Raw genomic sequence first — 24,565 nt, 5'->3', positions numbered from 1 at the left:
ATATATAAAAAGAGACTTTGTGTACATTCTGACTAACTTGTCATTGTTTACCTTGAAGTTCATTTTTATTGTGACACGGTTACGATGGAATTGTCACGGGACGGAATACTTGGTCGTACGGTAATCCTCGAGGGAAAGAAGCATTGCCTTGATAACAAACAAAAGCAGAAAAAAGAGAGTGTTAGTCCAACAAAATTGTTAATTTACAACAAAGTGAACGGTAAGACTTCGCATATCACCTTGCTTTTAGTCTATCTAATTATCTAGGGTACTGGATCCCTTTATTCTTGATATGAAGGTACAGGTGTAAAAGGATACCCGTGGGAAGTGTCGTTCTGGTGTCGGCAGATACATATGTTATCATATAGTCTAACGGTCAATTCCTGTGAATATCCTACTGTGTTAGTCAATCAGATACACAGGCCCGTCAGGGGTGAGGAGAATATAAGCAATGAACTAATCAACACCTTCTGATAAGTTACTGATATTTATCAAGAAAAACCCGACATAATTAGCCATGATCAACAAGATAAACATATATACAGTTATAACAACAGATACACCAGATCGCACATCACTCTACAAAGGTAGGACAATACAGTACTAATTTAACTTATAGGAAATGTAGTATGAAAGTGATAAGCGCCCTCTAAATAAAGTGACCGTCTATTACATAAATCTTACTAAAGACATTTTTTAACATTTTCTAACGTTTTTGTACTGATACCAGCACATTGGTAGTACTGCTGGTCATTGCCTGGGCATCCGTTATCAGAGCCTGTGCGGAGAGGGTATCCTCTCCTGGTATTGGAATCCCATTTTATACTTTCAGCCTCCTTACCGTATATTACCTGTATCACACACCCATTTATTCTGTGGCATGCGTAGTGAGCTCGGAACCTCTTCCGGCCACTCAAACAAATCCGCCGTCGTAAAGTAAACACCCATGAAAACAAAAAGACTGCTTCAATGATAGCAGCTACATAGGCCGATAAAAGTGAAATGAAATGAGCCTTCCTCTTAAAGCGGAAAGGGATATAGTCCATTATTTCAACTTTTAGTTATGGTTGAATTTAGATGATGATGTGATCACGTTATTCAATGGTTAGAATTTGTGACACGGTATAGTCGGGCTTTAGAAATTAAGGTTTTAGGATTTATCTCAAATTTCGCTTTCGTAAGGACGCTTCTTTAATTTCCAATTTCATGAACTTAACCTACCTGAGATTTCAGAAATACACACAGAACTTTATATGTTTATTAGTAACTTTAATCTGATTCAGACATATGTATACATTATATTGTACATATCAACCTACACATTTTTTATTTCATGTTCTGCTGGCAGTTTGTTGGCGGGGCAATTGCGCTGCTAGCACTTAGTGCATCAGTGTTTGTAGATGTGCTCAATTCCTTGCTATAAAACGTGTATAACATATTGTCACTTTTCCAACCTGTTGTTTTCATTATGTCCGGTATTGGTACACTTACTATTTAAGTCTCTGACATGTACGCAGTTCTGTTGCTGTGTAGTTTGTTCAAAGATACATTTTCAGCACATTTTTATCCAATTTGATACTGTTTGCTCACAAACAGGATTATGTGGTGCATTTTGTGATAAGATTTGTTTTTGTGTGATTATTTGTATCACATGCATGAGTACGTTTCAGGTATTCTAACAAAGTTTACAATACGCATTGTCTGTTGTCTTTTCGGAATGCCTGCAGTCTAATAGGATCCGAGTGAAGCGCTGGTCTAGATTGTTTAAGTAAATATGTAAGTAAAAGTGTAGCAAAACCTGAGTTGACAATGACGTTTCGTTTATCAAATAAATTCCTACCATAGACATATCCGATGTGAGTATCGTGGGAACTACGGTCGTTTCTAAAGCACACTTTTCATAAACTGTTTTGATTTCTAGTAGAGTGCTAACTCATGTGAAGTGTAAATTAAACTGTCTGTAGAGTCACAAATGTCTTAAAAAATCTGGATGTAAAAGGGCATTAATGCTTGTCGGCGACGGTAAGTGACGTCACTAAAACCTACTTTAGTAGTCCAAAATTCGTCATGCGCTAACATGATACATTCTTTTACTGCTGACGGGGGCAAATCTCTGCTGCCTTGTGTCAGCACGTTAGCGAGCTGGATGAGTAGGTACATTGCCCCAAAGATGTATTTCGCGTCAAGTATTAACCAATTTGCTTGGTTTTGTTTTAACTCTAAATGTGGATCTAATGCTTGAATTAATTCTAGGCACTTTCAACGTGTCACTTTATTTAGGGCAGTAATCTTTTCAGGAGTAATTATGTCCGTTGTTTGTGATCCAATCGACGTTCGAAACATTCGTCTATAGTTTTTAGCAAGTCCGGCATTAAACTTGGCTGAGGATTCCTTTTTTGTTACGAACAGATCGCCGATATCTTTGGGGGGAAAGTATGAGTGCCAAATTGCGACTTCTATGTCGTTTATGGACTCATCCAAGCTTACCTATTGTACCGTGTACCTGGGTTTGGCAATATGTAGCTGAACTTTTATTACGGAAATTTACGTTGTGTTGTCAAGGAGGGGCTCTTGAGGGTTGATTTTGTTCCTTAGTCATCGATGATAATCATACATATGTGGCAGATTTCAATTGTACATAGGATCGCGGATGCCTTGTAGATTCGCGCTAGAGAAATGTCCGCTTAGCATAGTGCTAGAGCATCCGACCTTAAAGTGTAGGTTCGCGGGTTCGATCCCCTGTGGAAGCACACTACTCTGTTTCCGTACACATAAATCGATTAGTTTTTGTGCCATCAACTGTTGAAACTCGTTTGTATGCACATTATTCGTAGGCGCAGCCATTATTCATTTGTGTATCCTGGTCTCTTAAAATGTCGCGCTAATGTCGGTCATTTGCATAAAGAATGCTTATAGACGAAGAAGTAACTCGATAGCCATCATAATGGCGACCGTTGATAATGTGAGCTTGCACGTTTTGGCGAAGACGATGGCACCGATTCTATTAATGTAGGTTATGCTCATGGAATTGTCGTACCCTACCTCCAGTTCCACTAGAATGGCATAAAGGGAAACACAAAAAATTAAGTGATATAAAACAGTTAAATTTGCAACCTGTTTTGCCGCATATGTATTTTTTGTTTTCCAACACTTGTTTATTTGGAATATATTTGAATAGTTGTCATATGCAGATCGAATATAATCATATTTCCGATTGTTTTTATCTGAAATCTATTATGTTTGCAATCTAATAGAAATAATTTCTTAAAACCAAATTGTAGAAGTGCTATACCTTTACATTACAGTTGTGTGACGGCACAACGCACCATAATATCGTGCCCACATCGTGCACACATCATACGCATAATGTCCGAATAACTGTGCGATGTAACAATCGTTGGACCCTTGGAGTTCTCTGCCGGCGATTTGATACACTTGGCTAATCCATTTTACGGAATGAAATATAAATCGTACGAAATAAGATATACTGTGTATTTTTTGTTTCTTTTCTTATCATACTAAATTAAATTATGTTCACTTTTACAATGCGTGTAACACATGATTACAGTGACCGCTAGATTGTCAAGAATGATTTGGCCCACAGGGTACAGAACAGATGAATAACATTTTGATGAGTGACCGGGATTTTACTTGGCATGTGCCTGACATTGAGAGCTGTGATACCGTATGACGGTTATGAAAACACAACTGGATGTTAAGTGTTTGTTAATTGTATTCTTATTGATCTATAGCCCCCCCCCCCCTTTGGTCAACTTTCATGTACTTGTTTTTTTAACAAATGTCCTTTAGTCTGGCACACTAGATCCATGAAGAATGTCAGAAAATTAGAAAAGATTCAAGAAATAGCTTTAAGGTTTAAACACAATGATCACAACTCATCCTTCAGGCACTACTGAGTATTACCAACAGGAATATGCTACGTGTACGGCGTCTTAAGGATATAGTTTGTGAGGTTTTTAAACTTATATACAAAATCTGCTTGAGTAGTTGCATAACCTTGCTAATATTCAGATGTCTAATTATGACTTCAGGAACGAAAAAACTGCAGATGTGCCGAGAGTCAACACTGTGAAATATTGACAAAAACTTTGTTTTTGAGGCCGCCCAGGCGTGGGACATTCATGACTTTCGAATAGTTCAAAGAATTCAGGAGGCCGGTCCATTCCAGAGATGACCCCATCTGCCTTTGCACTTTCTGTAAAGAGTGATACTTCATATTGTGCCCTGATTACCTCTGCTACCTGGCATTTGAATTGTATATACTTTCTTTGTTTTATTTCATTTCGTATATGTATTAATCTTATTCTATATTTTTGCAGCATCCTATTCTTATTATAATGCTATACATTTTTTACTTATTTCTATTTTACCATTGTATGCATAATCTGAAGCCCTTTGTAAGTATTGTGTGATATACATGTTCAAGTATTCATTCGCTATTAACTATTAACTATATTTATTTACTTATTCTGAATACTACTTATATGTAATCACATTTATTGCTGATTAGTTTGTTTAATAACTTTTCATTTTAACACTATTCTACATATATAACTTTGTATCACAAGTTGAATGTTCCGGGACCTTCGTAGGAAGGGGGCTCCCAAACATTTAGAAACCTTGGATATGAANTTTTTTAAAAATTTTTTTTTTTTTTTTTTTTTTTTATAAATATTTTAACCCCTTCAATAATAATGTGTTTGTGATTATCTTTCTTTACCTATGATTGTTATTTTACATATGTTTGCCGCAAAAAAGCTCTCAAGAACTAATGCTTTTTGTTTACCTGTATGAGCTTTAACTAAAGTTTCTTATATCTTGTATTATATGTAAGTTTAAAACACACTGGAAACACTACTTCTAAATTTTAAAAAAATAGATAGAAAGATAGGCTTATACATGTAGCTAGAGTATAGTAACATTCTAAAAAATCAACCTTTTCACACCAACCACGATTGTTATCTCACAGCGTTCGGCCACCGTGCGCACGAATGTGCTCAAACAATAATCGTTCAGCTTTTTATCAATCGCACATGGTGCGAAAATCGTGCGCATTCCGCACATTGTGTAATATTGTGCGACCCCACCACTGTACGATTTTTGTTATATCGGAAAAGCAAAAATCAGAATGTGCCATGTTCTAGATATTATAGCTTGCAAATCGAATCATATAACCTGCACAAAAACTGAGTGTTCCACAGTATTGGTCACTTCTATTTCACACTCTATTAAATAAAGTCGACCAATCCACTCCATAGTTCGGCATATCCAGATATTGGTGACATTTCTTATAAATGATATACTCTCGAAGGTCACGTCAGAATTATACGTTAAATTGTGGTGAACGTATTGATGATAACAGTTTACACAAAATCAATACCGGTAATGTATTGATACAAGGTGTCAGATGATTTTTGTAATTGTACAATGCTGAATATTTAACGTTTCTGCAAATTGACGTGAAAAAATAAATACTATCGATATTAAACTTCGGATACAATATCTTGAAATAGATAATAGTTTAAAATGTTCAGATGCAATGCAATTATCATATTTTAAGTAGTAAATGGTTTACATCTTGTTTGCTCTTATTAGTAACTAGAATTGCAGGATACGTCAATATTGAGTTATGGTAATAAACATTCTGATCACCACAGTCCATCTGTCTAAGACGTCTTTTGGGTCAACCTGTGTATAAAATATATATGGTTAGTCAGATGCAATGTGTTTTTATTTGTTAAGTTTGAAAATCAGATGACGTGATTAAAAACCTAATTCGATTTAGATACTTACATGTAGTAGAAATTGATATAGCAATTGATACTCCGACAGTTAAGATATTCTTCACAATTTTCAGAAAATACTACTGACACTACACACTAATACACTCCCGAGAACTATACTTACGGTGTCACTAAATTTGCAGATTATAAACATATTGTATGTATACTTTTTTAATAGCAAATCACATACTTTCTGTGTATAGTTTCCTCCAATCAAATACTGGCATGCAGGGTTCTTTCGAGCGTGAAACTGCGATGGATTCTCGCATGATGGTATCTCGTATATGATTTTACAACAACAGCACCGGACAACACGGCCTTAAATATAAGACACAAAAAACATTAAAGTCATCAAAAACCGTTCTGCCAGTTAGATAATTAGTTCAGCACATTATGTCCAATTACCAAAAAAAAAGAAAGAAAAAAAAGAAACCTAATCATTCTTACTTATTTTATTTTAGGATTTGTTGACATTAAGATCATCGATTTAACACACCTTGTTCAACATCTGTACTATATACAATGACTGTTTTATCAAAATAACATACCGTCATAGAAGAATCCATTTTCTACAAGTGCTTTCCGAAGCTGCAACTTTAGTTTAAGAAGCAGCAGTGTATCATTCCTTTTTCTTCGAGAAATGAAATCAGGCGATATTTGTTCGTTGGGTTCCTTAGTCTCTATCATGTTTGACGTGCGACTCCCATCTACGATAGGGATGTCAGATTGCAGGGAAACATACAATGCCTTTTGGTTAAGGATTCCTGGAGTGGTAATCGGAAGTGATCGCTGTTTTGAGGACTTGTGTTGCCCAATGTTTCTGTATTGTTTTGAAATGCATCCTGGTGTTTTCATCGATTCACTTTGTCTTTTCAAACACTCTGCTTCACCCTGTCCGTTATAGGCGACTTCTATTTCACACTGGTGACTTACACTGTCTGCTTCACCCTGACTGCGTGACAGGTCTGTCTGTGATAGAGGAGCTTTGTTTTGAATTTTTCTATGTGGTGCTTCCAGTTCGGTTTCAGGTCGGCGTTGTGGAAGGTCACAGTCTTCCTTGCGGTATTGGCGATGCATACATCCAAGTTTGTGATGTTTGTCAAATTCTGATTGGTTGCCTTCTTCGAAAACGGCAATGCTGCACAAGCAGTCGCATTCGCTGCAGCAAACACTGCCACTTTGATCGACAAGATAGAACCCAGCCCGTGCAATAATTGGATATAGGTAATTGTCATTCGGTGCGTAGAGAAATGACAGAAGTCTCATAACCGAATTCCACACAATCTCATATTGAGGGTAAAACAGTATAGGTTCTGTGCTTGGCAGGGTGAAATGAGTATGACCTGCGTGTGGCGTGGGAGGGAAAAGTCCGCGACTGCACAGGTCTGTTAGGTACAGAGACACAAGTTCAATATGAACTGAAACATTCACATCTCCAAACTCAGTTTGCGTGTTGTGTTGGTGTTCCTGACATTTGTGAAAGCTCCGTACCTTAGAGAGAAATTTTCTTGAATGAACATCATCCTTTCTTGTTTTCTCATATCCTTTGTGTCGGCTATCTGATGAAGGGAGTAGTCTAGCTAGTTTATCCGATCTCCACATTTGAAGATTTCCATTGAATTTTGCATAGGGTTCGCCACGTTTCTGTAAAATGGCCGTAACAGAATATGATTTCACAAAGGAAGTGTTTGAAAATTCTTTTGGAACTGGACAGAATTGTTCATAAAATCCAACATTTCCAAATCTGCCTTGTTTCGACATGAATGTTTTAACACTTATACTATCTGTCATCTGTGGATGTTCACAATGCCTCAACAATGGTTCTGCGAGTATGTGGACGTTAGACCCTGGCGTAGTTATCACTGTTGGTTCCTGTATATCACTGGCAGTCAATTGAACTTTCGTCAGATCTAGAATTGAAACCAGGGCCTGGTAACTGCAAAATAAAAGACCAGGAGAACACTTTGAAAAATGTGTTAATTATTTTGGAATTATACATTTGAAAACGGTTTTCTTGTATGATCAGTAAAGAGTATGTCCTATCGCAAGACAGGTTGATTAAAACAATACTTTATCACGTTTGCGATGTAACGACACTTTTCGTTTGTTAAACAAAATAGGACAATTGCCCACAGGGTCAGAAATGATAGAAATGTGTAGCATGCTATGAAATGATTATAAATATATAGGCATCACGTGACAAATGTTATCGCGCGCAAAAGAAAAGCCTAGCTTTAATTATTAGAGTATGTAGGTAGCCCTTGCTTATCAAAGGCGTTTGGACACTGAAGTAGACAAATCAAAGACTTTCGTTATATTTTACTTGGTAGAATATACATAATAAACATATGTTTGTATATTCTGACGGAATATATAACTCCAGATTCGAAAATATTTCGAACATTTTCTCACCCTCGTTAAGTATACCACCAAAATACTTAACGTTGATTATTACTGAATAAACATTCATTTTACAGAACGAGGGTATTTTACAGCATGAATTATCATTGAATATCTTACACAATTAAGCTAGTGCATTAATAACCAAAAGGTTACACGTATAAATTAAATCTAAACTGAAAAGCACCTTGCAATCTAAGGATTACTTTTAGCAAACTGTCTAACTTGAGATATAGTTGTTAACTTTGAACATTGATCTAGACATCCTATAATGTATGAGGTTGCGTTACGTTTCGTTATAGTATATATTAATGCATGTACATGCTAATTAAACTTGTACTGCAAAAGGTAACCAATTGCAGAATTGTTTCAGTGTTAATAAGTTGTACCTTTTTAGGGACACCATCTCATAGCTACATGCAAATGCACACTATACAAGATGTATCTGATTGTATAATGGAATGTGATATTTTTGGGGGATTCTGATTTGACTATTATTGCCTTTAAAATATGAAATACATTACGCTTACCTTCGCTTTGTTCGTATGCTCGACATTCTTGCCTGTGAATCTTTAATACCGTAGATGGTGAATCTATTGTTTATAGAAAAAATATCCATATTACTTAAACGAAAGTACAAAAGAGTATTCATAGTGCAATTTCATGATTCGTAAATGGTGTGTTTATTCCCCCCAGAAAGAGAAAGCTGTCGATAAGGCGAAGGTGAAATGAATCATAAATCAAAGTAGAAAACGGATTGAATGAGTGCAAACGTAAACATAATTTGTCAAACTACATTTAGTAAAACTAGTTGTATTTCGATGCACGTACCAAGCACTTACCTGGTTTCAAATTAATGAATATTTCCCATATAGATACCATATGTTTTTTTTCCAATATATTTGTATTATTTGTTGTTTTCACACTATCAACTATCCACGTGTGAACGTCATTTTACGGGAAATTCATGGAAGTCGTATATTCAATAATATAATTTGTTCCTTATTAACAGTAGGTAGTTACTTGAAAACGAATATAAGTTCACCAAAATAAAGACGAAATATCTGGAGTAAGTGATAAAGCCAATTATGTCTCCTTTGGATAGTATGTGAACAAATGACATTGTCACAATAATCGCAGATGACTTCAAATATGCTTATTTAAGTAATATTGAAAAGGAATGCTTAATGTTTGTCAAATTTAAGCCTTTTTATAATACGTCATTATTTAGATAGAGTTACGGGTTAACCTCCGTGGACTTACATATGGAGAGGAACAGTTTAATAACATCCTTCCACAAATCCATCTAGAGAAAAGAATTATTGGAGATTTCAACGTTAATGCGAGAGCCTACATTTTCTAGATTGTTTAAATAATTGCTATTTAAAAGTTTTATCCTTCAGATAATAGTAAAATATGATAGCTATATTTAAGCTACTATACTTTCCTGATTGATCGGTCAAGAACAAAACCATAACAACAACAACAGAAACAGGTACATTTTCTAGTTATTTCCCGTGTGTCAAATACACTTAGTTGGATCAACTTTAAACATATTTTGTTACTATATTTATATCCGCAATGACTTTGCATCAATATTTAACTCACCTGTATGAGTCATTGTTTATTAACGGCCGGGTATATCCAAGAGATATCCATGCTTGCGTTTTCTAAATCATATCAGCAGATGTAAACACTTACCAACAATAAGTCAAAGAACTATGGCACCACACGAAAGTTATATTAACAGTATATGGAGAGCTGAATAAATGATACTACCTTTGGGAAATGATATATTCAATAAGCGACACCGGAAATAACGTTGACATTATTAATATAAAATATATTTTCTCAGAACTCAACTATGGCGTATCTTTTTCTAAGTATTTCTGCACAACTTCACCCGAAATAACCGAGGTTAAACAAGTGTTTTTTTCCCCAGTTGTATGGCTATGTACCCGTTATAAACATCTCCGTAACTTGAATAAACATATTTATATTTAATAATACAGATGTTTGCTTAATTAATTTAAACCTCGGATTCAGATAAATCATCGAAGTAGAAATATGGTGGCCTCCTCTATTTCAGATTCTAATAAAAACTGATTTGGTAAATGTTTTCGATTAGCATCGTCGTCACTGTTTCGTCTTCTTATTATGATAAAAAGCGTCAAAACCATGTCCACTAATCAAACGAGACAATTAGTCCAGTCCGAAATTATGTTCTTTTCATTAATTTAAGAAAATAAAGATGTTGCGAGGTAAGATCAAAATCCAGCCATACATAACTAGTGTGAGGCATGCTTTATTAAATTCCTCTTTTCGTTCGTTAATAGTATTGAATATATCATTTTCAACAGTCAATTAAAAGGAAAAAGTATGGTCATTGTCACGGGTTTGCTATCGTAGTGGAGATCTAGAAATATACATGCTGTACCGCCATTTACAAAACGTTGATTCAATATGTTCGCGGGGTATAAAAATAGCATACTATCTTTTGTTAGAACAATCACAGGTTTTTCCAATATCTGTGCTAATTTAAGTGTTTCGGAAATAACCTTTACTAAAAATAGAACATGTAAGACAGACAGTGCTGACACAGTTGCCTCCCATACATATTTCATTTGATACAAGTAATTATATGAAGTTAAAGGTGATATATATGGGTAAAACGCAAATGCTATATTAGTTAATGGACTGAGAGTAAAAATAATTTTGCTGAATACTTTGTTTTCAAATGGAACTCTATTTAAAAAGAGGATTTTTGATGATCGTAAACAAAATAAAAGCAATACTTAATTAGATATGACCAAGTGTCTCATCATTTTAATCATACATATAATTGACAATTATATAATTATTATAATTACATATGACTGATGGGCATACATATAACAACTGTATAATTATGTGTTTTATTTTTTCAAAACAGAAGCAAGAAAAGAACTTTTTGTTTGTTTAACATATATGAGCCCAATCAACTGATTCATTAAGCAGCTTTACAAAACACGAAAAATAAGTAAAACTTGTTAAAATACATTACCGATAAAATAGCTCAGGTAATGGAAAACATCAACCAGATCTGATATTAACATACATTTAAATGCACATAATACAGGCGCCACGGCTTCGAAACGATCACATGCTCAAATAAAAATGAAAAATATGTAAGTGTTACATACCAATCTACATGGATAGGAGATTGTTTTTGCTATACCATCAGCTCAAGGGAAAAATCAACGTTGTTTCGTCGAAGAAGAACCCTTTAACAGTAACTTTATACTATGATGTTCAGCGTATTGGACTGATGAGACAGAAATACGTGTATGATGATTTCACTATGTATCTAACACATGTATATAGGATTGGCCAATGGTATGCTAAATTATGAAACAAGAAACTGAAAGAAAAGACACTATATAAATGAATGTACATGTACAACAGAGAAAACAGAAAGTTAAATAAAAGTGTCCTCATCTACTACTAAACTGTATCGTGTCATGAATCATTAAGGATGGTTTTATCTGTCGAAAGATAATAAACTTGTTGCAAAAATATCGGATCTTACAAATATCTCCAAACTTAACAATTTGTACTGAAATTTTATGAGAAACGGTCATGATTTTAACATAATTCATAAATAGTGTTTCACATAACCTGTAAAACACCTTTCAATATATATTGTGCTCCGTAAATCATGCTAAGGTTATGAATATAAGCTGAACACTGTCAAGTACGTGAGTGAAAGAACAGGTATCGACGCCCGTTAAGGCCGTGACAAAGTCTAAGTTTCTTATTCTGTCTCCTAATTATGGACAGTTTGAGGCTTATATCTATTAAGACATATATGTAGTCCCCTCTGAGTGCATCCAATGCTAATTTAGGTAACAAATTATCTATCGGTATTCATGAACCCATTTAACGTACTGGACAGTATAATACGATGGACAGTATAATACGATAATACGATGGACAGTATAATACGAAGGCCCATATCAGCCGTCAAATTACTATTACTACTCTAAAGACATTGTACATCCCCTTTTTGACAAACTGTACATGTCAAGTTACTTTTTATAAATGTTGTACACACGCGTTTTGACAAAATGTACATGACAGTTTACTCTGGAATGTTGATTGATGGGGAAAGATAATGTTACATTTTATGATAATTCCGCCGCTGCCACCAGTTCAAATTAATTGAACAACACAATTAGCACATTTATATCTACACTTTATTTACAACACAGGTATTTTAATTCGTCAAAAATATACAAGTGTTCACCAATGTGAACGCAATCTCTCCACTCCAAGCCCAACGTAAAACCTATACACTAACCTAAAACTACAGCTAAAACTACTATTCTTACTAACTTCCTTATTCTCCAACTTTCTAACTCTCCTTAATGTCTCTAGACCTCTCAACTCGGTCTCCCTAACTAAACCTTCTTTTTTCAACTCTCGAACTCTACTCTCTAACTCCAATCTCGAACTCAACTCTTTCTCTTTCTCCCAAACTTTAACTATCTTATTATCTGTCCCTTTAGCAATTTTTTTCGTGTTTTCCGATACCAGTGCAATTCTACTTTAATTAACATACAGAAACACTTCACGTTGTGATAGATAATTCGATTAAGCCATCACTTAAACATCATATCATGTTGTTCTGTATAAATTTGAAAGGCTAAACATTATTTTTAATATTTGTGACATGGTTGTACATGTGCGCGGAGTGGGACATGCTATGTAATGAATACACGAATGTTATTTTGAATAAAAATAGTTTTCGTCATGTTATATTAATTACATTATTTACACTGTCTGATTCAAATAAAATCCATATATACATCATAAGACATGAGTTTCGTACCGTAATTAACCTGCGCTGCATCTATAAAAAAGATGCATACAAGTGCATGGACAAATGTGCTGAATCTACAATAAAAATGCATACAAGTGCATGGACCAATGTGCTGAATCTACAATAAAAATGCATACAAGTGCATGGACCAATAACTGGTCCTAAGGATGTTCTTATGGTGAGACTATATTTTGTAACTATATAACTGCCATAAAATAATGGTGAACATGTTTTATATAATTTTATTTTTTTCAAAAGTTAAAATTTGACACATTTCTTTGTTGGTAAACTATATCATTGACATATATTTTTAATGCTTAGCTTTTATAAGTTCACCTATTAAGATGTGCAAATGAGATAATTTAATCTTTGATCAAAAGAATAGTATGAACATTTTATGTTGACATTAAAAGTTAAACAGACATCATTTTTATCATTTTTATGTTTCATATTTTACACAAAGATACAATATACGAAGATACAATTTCAAGTACCAGTATGGGACGTTACTGTAGAGAAAATCTCATACAATGTCTCCATCAATACCAAACAAAATACAATATGAGATTATCTAAGTTGACGTATAGTTACTTGACCTTGATTATGTCAATGAAGTACTTTCATACGCTTATAAGAAACCTCACTGTGATTTAAACCCATGGTTTTTTTTACTGTGTTTACTGTGTCAATCTTTGAACCAGTTGCAAAAACATGAATTTCGAATATGGCCTTGTCGCGGTCCAGGTGTATATCACATCCACGATAATACTACACTTAATCACTTCTAACGTCAGGAAACTCCTCAGCAATATTGAAGTAACTTAACTCAAATTGAAGTCCATCAAACGTAATCTAATGCGCCACAGTACATGTAGTTGATCTGTTTGAATGAAATTTGAACAAATCGATTACATTCAAATACATTTAAATTACAAATTTTTCATAAGAATAAAAATTGTTGAAGATAAGGTTTCTCTATTAGTATTACCTTATATAATTGTTGATTTGTTGGTTTGTGGTACATGCACAAAATTCAACACATTGTATTATACAGATATTTGGTGTGGTAAAAAATATTGCGGTTCAGAATGAACTTTAAATGAAAAGTTAAATAGCTAGTTGTTTACAGCCCACACACTAATTTAAGAATGATGTCCTGTAAACGTTTTTTGTTTCAAAAGTGACAATAAGACATTAACATTATTTAATAAATACACCGGTGATTGCAAACGAAAAGTATGCCTTACCATTTTCGAGCATGTTGATAATGTCACGCCTTTGCGTCTTGGACGTTCTATGTTTCCTGTATAAAACAAACCAATACTTTTACATTATTCTTAATAACTTTACGGAAATATCAATATTTCTTTCACATATATATTATCTACTGCAAAGATTTACGTTATATGAAACATATCATTCTCTCGTATCTCTGTTTATTGCAAAACACGAGAAATTTCACTCTAAATAATGTAGTTTTAGATACAACTGTAGGACGCCGGACTCGTGACCGAAGGGTTGCGGGTTCGAGTCACGGCACGGCACGGCACGGCACGGCACGGCACGGCACTGTGTTGTATCTTTGAGCAAGATACTTCACTCCGCTTGTTCCAGTCTACGCAGCTGTAAATGAGTATGTGGTTGGGCAGTGCTAGAATTGTAGAATGGCAACACCGGCTAAATGCTCCCCAGGAAGTTGAGAAAGATATTGGCTGGTTTCAAAGGCCCAAGGCGGTATATAAGAACCTCGAACTCTTATTATTATTATTATTTTATGAGAACTTAGTACATCTCATGATAATGTCTATGTCATCCCTGTAAGTGATATATCCCCAGACATTGTCATTAAAACAAGTTCTTTACCACATACATGCAAACAGAAAATTCCATTGGGCGTGCACCTTCTTTCAATTTTAGTAATTGTACCGTTACAATTAACAACAACTCATGAATCAAAACTTTAAATGTAACGTTTAAATTTCCAGCTGTTGTTAATTATTATATCTGTTATCAATGAAGTTCCTCGTTTTTTTTTTTTTTTATTGTCAAATGACAGTCATGCCCTCGAGAACAGTTCCCTCGGGAAAGGGCCATAATATAATGATATAGTCGATTAAGTTTGTACTAAACTCGCAATTTGCCTTGATAAGTATGTTTATTAATGATTATGATATTGTTTCATGGGTATATGTACCTGTTATTACAGTTTTTATATAGGACGACGTTATAATATTTTACCTTTATGTTTTAATAGTTTTTGATATCACAGTTACACTACTGATGTTCACGTACATGTACGAATGTTTTGCAGAACTGAAACTGATGTTTGGTGCGTACCTAATGCAAAGTCATACAACACATACTCACTGATGCTATTCTTGCGTAATAGCACGAGGACACGAGGACCTAGCATGGACAATCGCCGGATCCTTATCAACACCAATGATGTAGGGCGTGTCACAGCAGAACGTCCGGATAAGGTTTCCTTTTAAAATAAATAAATATTATGTAAAATGCCTCTTCTCAGGGATAAGGTCAATTTGATTAAATCCGCATTAAATATACCGATTAAGAATTTACAAAAAAAAGAAGCTTATTCTTTACAATTTATCTACATTCAATTCTTTTAGGTAACAATCATGCAACTCACTTTGACAGAAAAATCCATTTTCAACAAGTTTTCCTTTCAAACCCTTAGCAATTGTTGAGCCCCTGAATGTATCACTCCTTTTGCTTGGCAATTTAAATGCACTCCACACGGGATAATGTGGCATTTCTGAGGAAGAGGGTTGAACATACGTCCATGTCAAATCATGCATAAATGTGTCCGCGTCGAAGCTACAACCTGAAAAGCTAGATACCCTGCAAAATGCATGGGTCTTTTTCACGATAGTAACTACATTATTGCGTGGCTTTCTGTCGGAATGACCTGCTGTCGTGTTATTCGGGCAATTGTGTTCAGTTGTGTTTCCGATCTGAGACTGTGCAGCATCTAGCTGACATGAGCTAACCGAACTACTTGCATGCATTCGTCGAAAGCTGTATAAAAATCCACCATCAAGAACATCAGGAATGTCGAGTCTAGAATTGTTGTGACTTAAATATCTCAGCTGGTCTTCGGAGGACTTGCGATGACAACATCCAAAATTGTGCATTTGATCAAACTCAGATTGTTCCATTTGTTGGAAGACGTCCACACGAGGCATGCATTCGCATTTTGTACAAGTGACAATTCCAGTGTTGCCGATAAGGTAAAATCCAGTCCTTGCGATTTCGGGATATATGACGTTGCTTGCGGTATAGACAAATGACAACAGACGCATGATGGAGGTCTTCGTTGTGTCTACAACATCAGAAAGCAATGCTAAAGGTCTTGTGTTTGGCAAAATGAAATGCGTATGACCAGCCGATGGCGAAGGTGGGAAATGTCCTTCTCCTCTAAGATCTGTAAGGAATACAGATATCAGTTGAATAACGACTTGTACATTGGTTTGTTCAAACACAGTTTGTTTTTCCAATTCTGGTACTTGATCTTCGTTCCCTTGACTGTGGTAGATATTTTTTAGCTTCGAAAAGAATGTTGCTGAATGTATATTATCCTTTAAATCTATCGTTGTTGACGTGAGGCGTTTATTTTCTGGAAGTGCAAGAAGTTTTGCAGCTATATCAGCTCTCAACATTCTGAAAGTTCCATGGAAAGTTTCAGTCGGTTCCCCTATTTTGCAGGAAACAACCCTCACACGAACTGTTTTTATATGCATGTTCTCTATAGACATATCAAATGGAAGGTAAAAACCAACGTTTCCGAAACTCTGGGTTCTTGACATAAATATCTTAACGCTGATCAGGAATGTGTCATCATTTTGTGTTCTAGTTCTACATTCACTATTCACTATTTCGTCTTCACAGTGGATACGGACATTATTGTTCTGTGAACTTGCAACTCCTGTGTTGCTCCGGGCATTACATTTCGGTCGTGCAAGAGGTATTTCTACTTCTAGTATTCCAAGTATACCCCCAAGGCTGAAATGAAAACAACCGGATTTAACCTAGTTACAAACCGTCGAACCAAAACATACGCAAGAATTTAGTGTAACGAAATATGAATACAACTTTAATCGGAAACCTGTTTTTATTTTAATTTTATATCAAGTAAACAAGGAAAATTACAGCTAGACATAAGCATTACAACCTTTGTAATATCATTGACCAATATAACTGAATAAAAACATGTTTGCTCCTATTTCCAATTAAATAAACAACATTTTATATCGCGCCCTATCTAACTAGAATAACCCACCCTAAAGCGCTTTACAGTACATATATATACAATTTATACAATCAATACAATTTTGAGGAATTCGCAGGAGATGCCATATCAGGCGCTAACTACATGTACTAGGTATATGTCACTATGCTAATATATCCCTGTGTGTATGCATATGCCTGCGTGTGTGCTGGAGATGTATTAAGTTCTGTTTGTAGTCCGACCGAGCTTCAAACAGTTTTATTTATAGTGCCACCTCACTAGAATGCTACAGCACAGATGCCTTAACATCCACCCCAGACCATTTCCTACTCCACCTTGGTTGTTCGAGTTGAACTGCACTGAACTGAACTGAACCCCGCCGTCCTCTGTGAAGGAAACCCACTCTTTCAATCTACACTCTAGATCTGTATCAATCTATACATATTCATTTACTACATTCAACCCAAGCAGCAGTATGTTTTTCTTTAAACAGTATCCTAACTGTCCCAAAAATAACTAACTTTCCTTATCATATACCTGCAGATATCACGATGAGTTTTTGTTATAAGTGTATGTGTGTTTGAGAATTCATTCATCATTTGTATTTGTATTGGGTTGCTACGTCAAACTATTTAAACACTCTATTATATTTCCCTTTACTAATTTTAGGCTCTTATTATTCCATTCCCTCCACGTATGATGAATCTGTTAACATTGATTATAAAGCTGCACTTATCAATGTAAATCAACTTACGATGTTATTTGCACTGTCATAAATCATGTGGAAGTTGTTGCTACATGTACAAGGTAACGTACCTTTTATCGCCCCTCACACTTGGCATGATGTATGGAAACTGTCGTGGCCTGAATATCACAAATGCATCTACTTTGTAAGCGCATTTCATTTGATATACTACTCGCTAAAGAGTATATTCAACACTTTTGTAAATAAAGGATTTAAAAGACCTTAACATTGCTTTTGTTAAAACGAATAGCAGACAAATCAAAAAATGAAAAAAGATATTTTGTATTAACAACAAGAAAAATGTTTGAATAACTTTCCCGCATTAACAACAAATCTCAATATTAACTCATTCATTGGTTGATTTTATGATATCTTTGGGAAAATACACACCCGAAATAATAATAAAAATGATAACAGAAGATGCTACACAAATTTCAGCTATTTGTAACAATCAACTTATTTTCACAATCTAACAATTCAACCCTTTAATCTGCGTAATTTCCCCTTTTCTTACCGTTTATTATTTAATAAAGATGTCTCGTATAAACTTCCCTGTGGTAACAGAAACGACATATACCATTATATATATGCATAGAACCTTTACATATCTTATGACATAACTAGATCACTGGCTTTAATCATACATGTTTATATGATCACATATTAAATTCAGAATATTGTCAGATATAAAATGTATGTTTAAGATCATGATGATATTGTATCAAAAGATTGCTTTACTGATTGTTTCTAGTAGAGGTATTAATAAATGATGCTTATTATATTATAAGGTACCAATATTATATGCATATAAAATGTTTGCATTTTGCTTCAATTCAAGTCTAAATATCCATTTACAGTGAAATTATCAACATTAAAAAATACTTACAACAACGGAAATGAAGCATTGCATGAATCATAGTGCTTTTCCTGCCTCTATTTACTCCTGATGTGGACAAATAAAGTTATTCACAGATTAATTTATATAAACACACTGCAACAAATAACGGGAGATAACACAAAAAGTTAGGTTAAACAAAACTCCTGATCATATAGTCCACTAAACTAACACAATTACATGTAGTTTAAATTGGCTAGAAAATTATGAGCCCTCATTATTATCAGTAGCTACTTACGTAATTTTTATTTATGTTTATTCGATATTCATTGCAATGATACTCAAAATGGTATTTACATTGTAGTTTTTGCCATATTTTTTAAAAGTACAAATGCAATATTGAATTATGTGTTTTGCTTGTATGTTTAGAATTTTAAAATATACATATATGTATGACGAAAATCTAAGTTTCATTGATAAAAGTATGATTTATATCGGTTTGTGTGATGACTAGTTTTAATTATTGTTATGGCTTGCAATTTCATTTGATGTTCATGAAGTCAAACTATTGTTTTGTGAACATTTCTTGATATTCTTAATTGTTGTCCTCACAACCTGTTATCTTTACTCGTCCAGGTTCATATAACAATGGATAAACTTTGTCAATACAGATTAATCTTCAATTTAAATACCTCACCGATCCTAGCTCTAACAAACATACGGATCTTGCGTAATGTTATATTTTTTTAAACCACACCTGGGTTTTTGTAATAAAACAGGAAGGATTCAATGGCAATGCTGGTAAGATTTCTCATATTATTTATTTTATATTGTAAATGTTAAATATATGTTTGATATATATATATATATATGTTTGTTTAAGTTCTGTTGATCATATGCATTTAGACACATATGATTAGAAATATATATTTATTTGAATTTATTTTAAGTGATATAGAAAGTTAAACAAACAAATCTGAACAGGAAATAATAAACATTCCCTCTGGTTTATTTGCTCTCTACAAAATTAATATGTTAATATGCTTATATTTATTAATTTTTGGATGTTATTAATCAACACGTTTTTCTATAAAAAAAATTGGCCGGTTTTACATACAGGCAGACTTTATTAACGATGTACACTGTAGGCATTCCCTCAGACAAAATTTTAAGCGTTGAACCGTTTTTGTATGGTATTTATGATCAATTTGAATGACACAGCTTAGCAACCAAACAACATAATGCGCACTAAAGTATAAAATGCACTGGAAGTTACCCAACCATATATATGACTATATGAAGAATATATAAAAAAAGCCCATATACTTTCAATAAATATCAGCAATTCCACCCTATTCTTGCATCTGTACATGAACCCGTGGAACTAGATACACAAATGTTTGTTTGAACACATGTGTCTTGATTATCAGAAAAGCAGATTGTTTATAAATAGACATGGCGTGTTGATCGCATTAAAAGAAATTCATAATATACAGTAAGCATAAAAACATATTTTGTAAATAGTTTTTTCCATTATTAATATTAGTTCAAATATTTAACATTACTTTAGACTAACACATGTGTGTAATTAAAACGTGCATACAGCGTAATATCAAAACACACGTTCACACCAGGAAGTACAACTACCCCCTCAAAACCGAAAATTATATGTACTCATATATAAGTGATTGAGACAGTTTTATCGAAGTCAAAAGCTTTATACATTATTTTAACAAGCTCATTTTAATGCGGCTAAAAATGTAACATTTCAGTTGCATTTTATTATTGCCTATTTTCTCTTTCTATTAACCTATGTATACAGTGTGATTGAAATCACGCTTATTGAATGATACAACTGAGAATTATTAAAACCATTTATTACCTTTCGGGTAGGCATCCATGACATGTTCAAGCGTTGGGTAGCAACTAACAACGAATTTTGATAGATGCAATTTCCTTCGACATACATGCAGAAAGGTAGTTCAGATTAACTTCCGTTGTAAATATTCCATTGGACGTGAACTAAAAATAGATACACTTCATTCAGGGAATACCATTTTCTCTTTAGGTTTTCCTGTCAACATTTAGATAACGATCTCAAGAGGTCACATTGGTGCATATCGAGGACTCGTCGTTTAAAGTGTGATTAGCTGCAAATGTCAGTAACAACAATTCAAAATAAAAAGGTCATTCTTTTCTGCACGTTTCTGGTGATTTACTTTATAAAGGGATTTTATGACTTTAGTCGACCATCATGATTGATTTTATGTCTCGGGGTTATGCATTTATACATATATCGTATGATGTGTAGTAGCAGAGGTAAAGTTTATATATATTGTAATTAATTTGTATTGAAACCATAATTTTACGATGTGACGATGTACAAGCAGCAATCAAGACTGGATACCTTCTACATCAGCAGTGTTATGTGCTACATTTATGTTATTTTTGTCGACTAAGTAAATATTTATAAATTTGGAATCATATAGTAAAAATTTCCAATCATTCATTGATATACATACATGACCATTATTCTCTGTAGGTTGTATTGTTTTGTTTTCGTTTGACTTTGTTAGAGTGCTTATACACAAAACGTCTTTCAGATTTCCACTTTTTTCTTCAAGGTTCTCATTACTACAAAATTTATGTTTTTTTAGTGTATTGGGGAGTAGCCTTTGTTAAAAATACATACAGTTCAATGTCACATTACCGAGAATCGAAAATAAATTGCCCCTGCATTCACCGATAATATTTAGAAAGAAAAAATAGCTGTATGTTTTAATGTAATTCAATGTATGGTTATAACAATGAGGGGTTTTGCTTTACTGAAATTTTCTACCAGAGGTATGAATTGAATTACAATAATGTGGATGGAATATATTTTGACACAACCAACATAAACTTCTGTTTCAGCTTGATACACTATACAAAGTAACACTAAGGATCACCTACACATTGCTATTATGTGTTTATCTGCAATGTATAGGTTCAGTGAGCTTTTTAATGGTGGCTTTGAAAAATGATATATCTTAGACAAAATTGACAAGTTCTGTTTAGGCCAATATATATGAAATGTTTGCCTTTTCTACAATCAATATTTAAATGATCATTCACACTCGAATTATTAGCATGGAAGAATATCCACAACAGCGCAAATGAAGCATTGCATCGCTCATGGTGCTTATTCTTCCTCTATTTACTCCTAAAGTAGTCAAATAATGTTAGTCACAGAGGTGACCATACAAGATACCCGAACATGGTAGAGAGGACTGTATACTGCAACAACGAAAGGGAGATAACACAAAAGATATATACTAAACTTCTGTCAATGTAGTGCATTTATCTAAAACAATTTCATATGGTTAAATCTGAGTGGAAACAAAAAATCTATCAGTGTTCTCTGTAGGTACTCACGTAATTAATCATTAAAGTTTGTACGATATTTACGTAAAATATACTTATAATGCGTTATTTATGCCATACTCAATGTGATACAATAATAAATGTGTCAAATTGTAAATAAACATATTAGTGTGAAGAAATTAGGAAAAGATAAACTAAGGGTATGTACCAATTTGTGCGATGACTTGTGTTTTCTATAGTGAATGATAACATATCTTAATTTAGAAAATGACTCATTTAATTCATTTTTTTGTTTTATGACGTCACACTTTCGTTATTGAATTTCGTGGAAGTGAAAAGAAAACATCTATCAGGGATAAAGATGAACACTATGTTTTGTGTACATATTTTATATTTGTATCCTAACAAACTGTCATCTTGACTCGTGATATGTTTGTCTGAAAATGTCTCATATTGATCAATATGAATCATCCTAATTCTAAAATAGATTTATCATGATCTTGCGTCATATTTACGTTTGTAAATTACACATGAGTCTGTTTTGTGAAAACAAGAAGGACTCAATGGCATAACTGGTAAGTTTTTTTTCATATTATTTATTATACATGTATCATATATGTGTGATATATATTAAGGTGTTCCATAATATGTAACATGAATTTAGATATACACATTTAGAAAACATATGCAAATTTGAATATAATGATGTGGTAAATTAAAAAAGAATATCTGAAAAGAAAATACCACAAATCCCTCTGATGATTTTGTTCTATACAATCTGTCAATATGTTAAAATATGGAGATTAATAAATCTTGTGATGTTATCATATCAAAACTATTTTTACGATGAAGGTACTCTTTCAGACAAATATATATACACCGGAATAAGCAGATTACTGAAAGTTCGATTACATACTTAGCTTCAGCATATTTCTGTATATTAGGCTCTGATATGTAATACATTGTATTTCAACGATTAATGATGCAGTATACTGTACGAGTACATGAATGTGCACGCTGTTGTATAGATACGTTCTGTATATTCATTAATGCTATATGTTTTTTTAAAAAGCACCGGAACATACCCAACTAACTAAATATGACTACAGGAAAAACGATATACTTACGTTAGATATCAGCATTGCCAGTGCCCGTTTCTGCTATATTCTTGTATTTCTACTGGTTTTATATGTGGAACTAGACACAAATTATTTTGTTTAAACACATTTGTAGTTATTATCCGTTAAGCAGATTGTTTATAAATAGACATGACGTGTTGATTCTTTGAATATCAACATACCTATATGTATACAGTAAGCATAGAAAAAGTTTTGTGAATAGCTTTATTCCATGGTTAATATTTGTACAAGCATTTAACATTACCTTAGACTTACACATGTGTATTATTCAAATATGCATACAGCGTAACATTTCAACTTACGTTTGCACCAGGACGTACAATTACTCCCTCAAAACCGAAAGTTATATGAATTCACAGTAAAATAATTGAGGCATTTCTATCGAAATTGAATGCTTTGTTCGTTGTATTGACAAGCACATTTCAACTAGCTATGAAACCAAACATTTCGATTACACTGTTAATATTGCCCCCGCCCCCTTTCAAATAACCACGCATTTAATGATATAACTAATAATTAATAAAAAAAACCAGTTGTTACCTTTCGAGTAGACATCCATGGCATCTTCAAATGTCAAATAGCAATTAACAACCAGTCCTAAAACATGTAATCTACTTTGACGTACAACGGCAGTAAAGTTAACTACCGGTATAAATATTATAGACGTGAACTAAAAATAGAAACACTTCACTCAGGGAATGCTATTTTCTCTTCAGGGTTTACCTGTCGTTATATTGATAGACCAGAGACAGTCAATACTGCTTGATATTGGTTAACCATTAGATAACGACCCCTAGAGGTCACATAGGTACATATCGAGGCCTTGTTGATTGTATATGTAACCAAACTTTTGAAAATACACATCTGTGTCCTGACTTGTTGCAGCAGTCCAGCTTTCTGCCCTCGTAATTCTGGTGAATATTTTCAACATCATGGCCCAGAAAATACAAACATAATCAACTTATAAAGGTTGACTGTTTTCACCAAAACCTCAACAACAAAAAATATTTTAGTATTTTCATGGTTTGTAAGGTAGTTTTTGGTAGAAAAGTGATATTTGCAATACATTGATATCGATTGTTCCTGATAGTGAATAGCACACTTTAACTGAATACACAGATTTTTTTTTATGTTGAATTCATACTATTTGTGTGAAAATAGATAAAAAA

General features: G+C 33.7%; 1 protein-coding gene across 8 annotated transcripts; it reads right to left on the bottom strand.

Moving 5' to 3' along the window:
- On the bottom strand, nucleotides 1-24,565 carry LOC110457937. 8 transcript variants are annotated; one of them, XM_021509433.1, is made up of 14 exons: nucleotides 23,937-24,565; nucleotides 23,385-23,454; nucleotides 20,777-20,916; nucleotides 18,946-19,002; nucleotides 18,574-18,611; nucleotides 18,131-18,178; nucleotides 15,716-17,088; nucleotides 15,429-15,550; nucleotides 14,313-14,368; nucleotides 11,387-13,945; nucleotides 8,735-8,797; nucleotides 6,353-7,740; nucleotides 5,995-6,122; nucleotides 1-3,053 (listed from the first exon to the last, which is right to left on the bottom strand). In XM_021509433.1, exons 11-14 carry the CDS (start codon nucleotides 8,758-8,760, stop codon nucleotides 3,039-3,041), a joined length of 1,557 nt encoding a protein of 518 aa, XP_021365108.1. In that variant the 5' UTR covers nucleotides 8,761-8,797; nucleotides 11,387-13,945; nucleotides 14,313-14,368; nucleotides 15,429-15,550; nucleotides 15,716-17,088; nucleotides 18,131-18,178; nucleotides 18,574-18,611; nucleotides 18,946-19,002; nucleotides 20,777-20,916; nucleotides 23,385-23,454; nucleotides 23,937-24,565; the 3' UTR covers nucleotides 1-3,038. The 8 variants fall into 8 exon arrangements, 5 of the variants coding, with proteins under 5 accessions (XP_021365108.1, XP_021365107.1, XP_021365105.1 ...); XM_021509432.1 differs by lacking the exon at nucleotides 1-3,053 and adding an exon at nucleotides 4,697-5,709; XR_002463739.1 differs by lacking the exons at nucleotides 1-3,053; nucleotides 5,995-6,122; nucleotides 6,353-7,740; nucleotides 8,735-8,797 and having other exon boundaries at nucleotides 12,422-13,945; nucleotides 18,069-18,178; nucleotides 23,937-24,559.

The sequence above is a fragment of the Mizuhopecten yessoensis genome, unplaced genomic scaffold, assembly GCF_002113885.1.
Source record: "Mizuhopecten yessoensis strain PY_sf001 unplaced genomic scaffold, ASM211388v2 scaffold9385, whole genome shotgun sequence".
Lineage (NCBI taxonomy): Eukaryota > Metazoa > Mollusca > Bivalvia > Pectinida > Pectinidae > Mizuhopecten > Mizuhopecten yessoensis.
The sequence above is the reverse complement of the archived record's forward strand: the minus strand, read 5'-3'. Positions and strand labels throughout refer to the sequence as shown.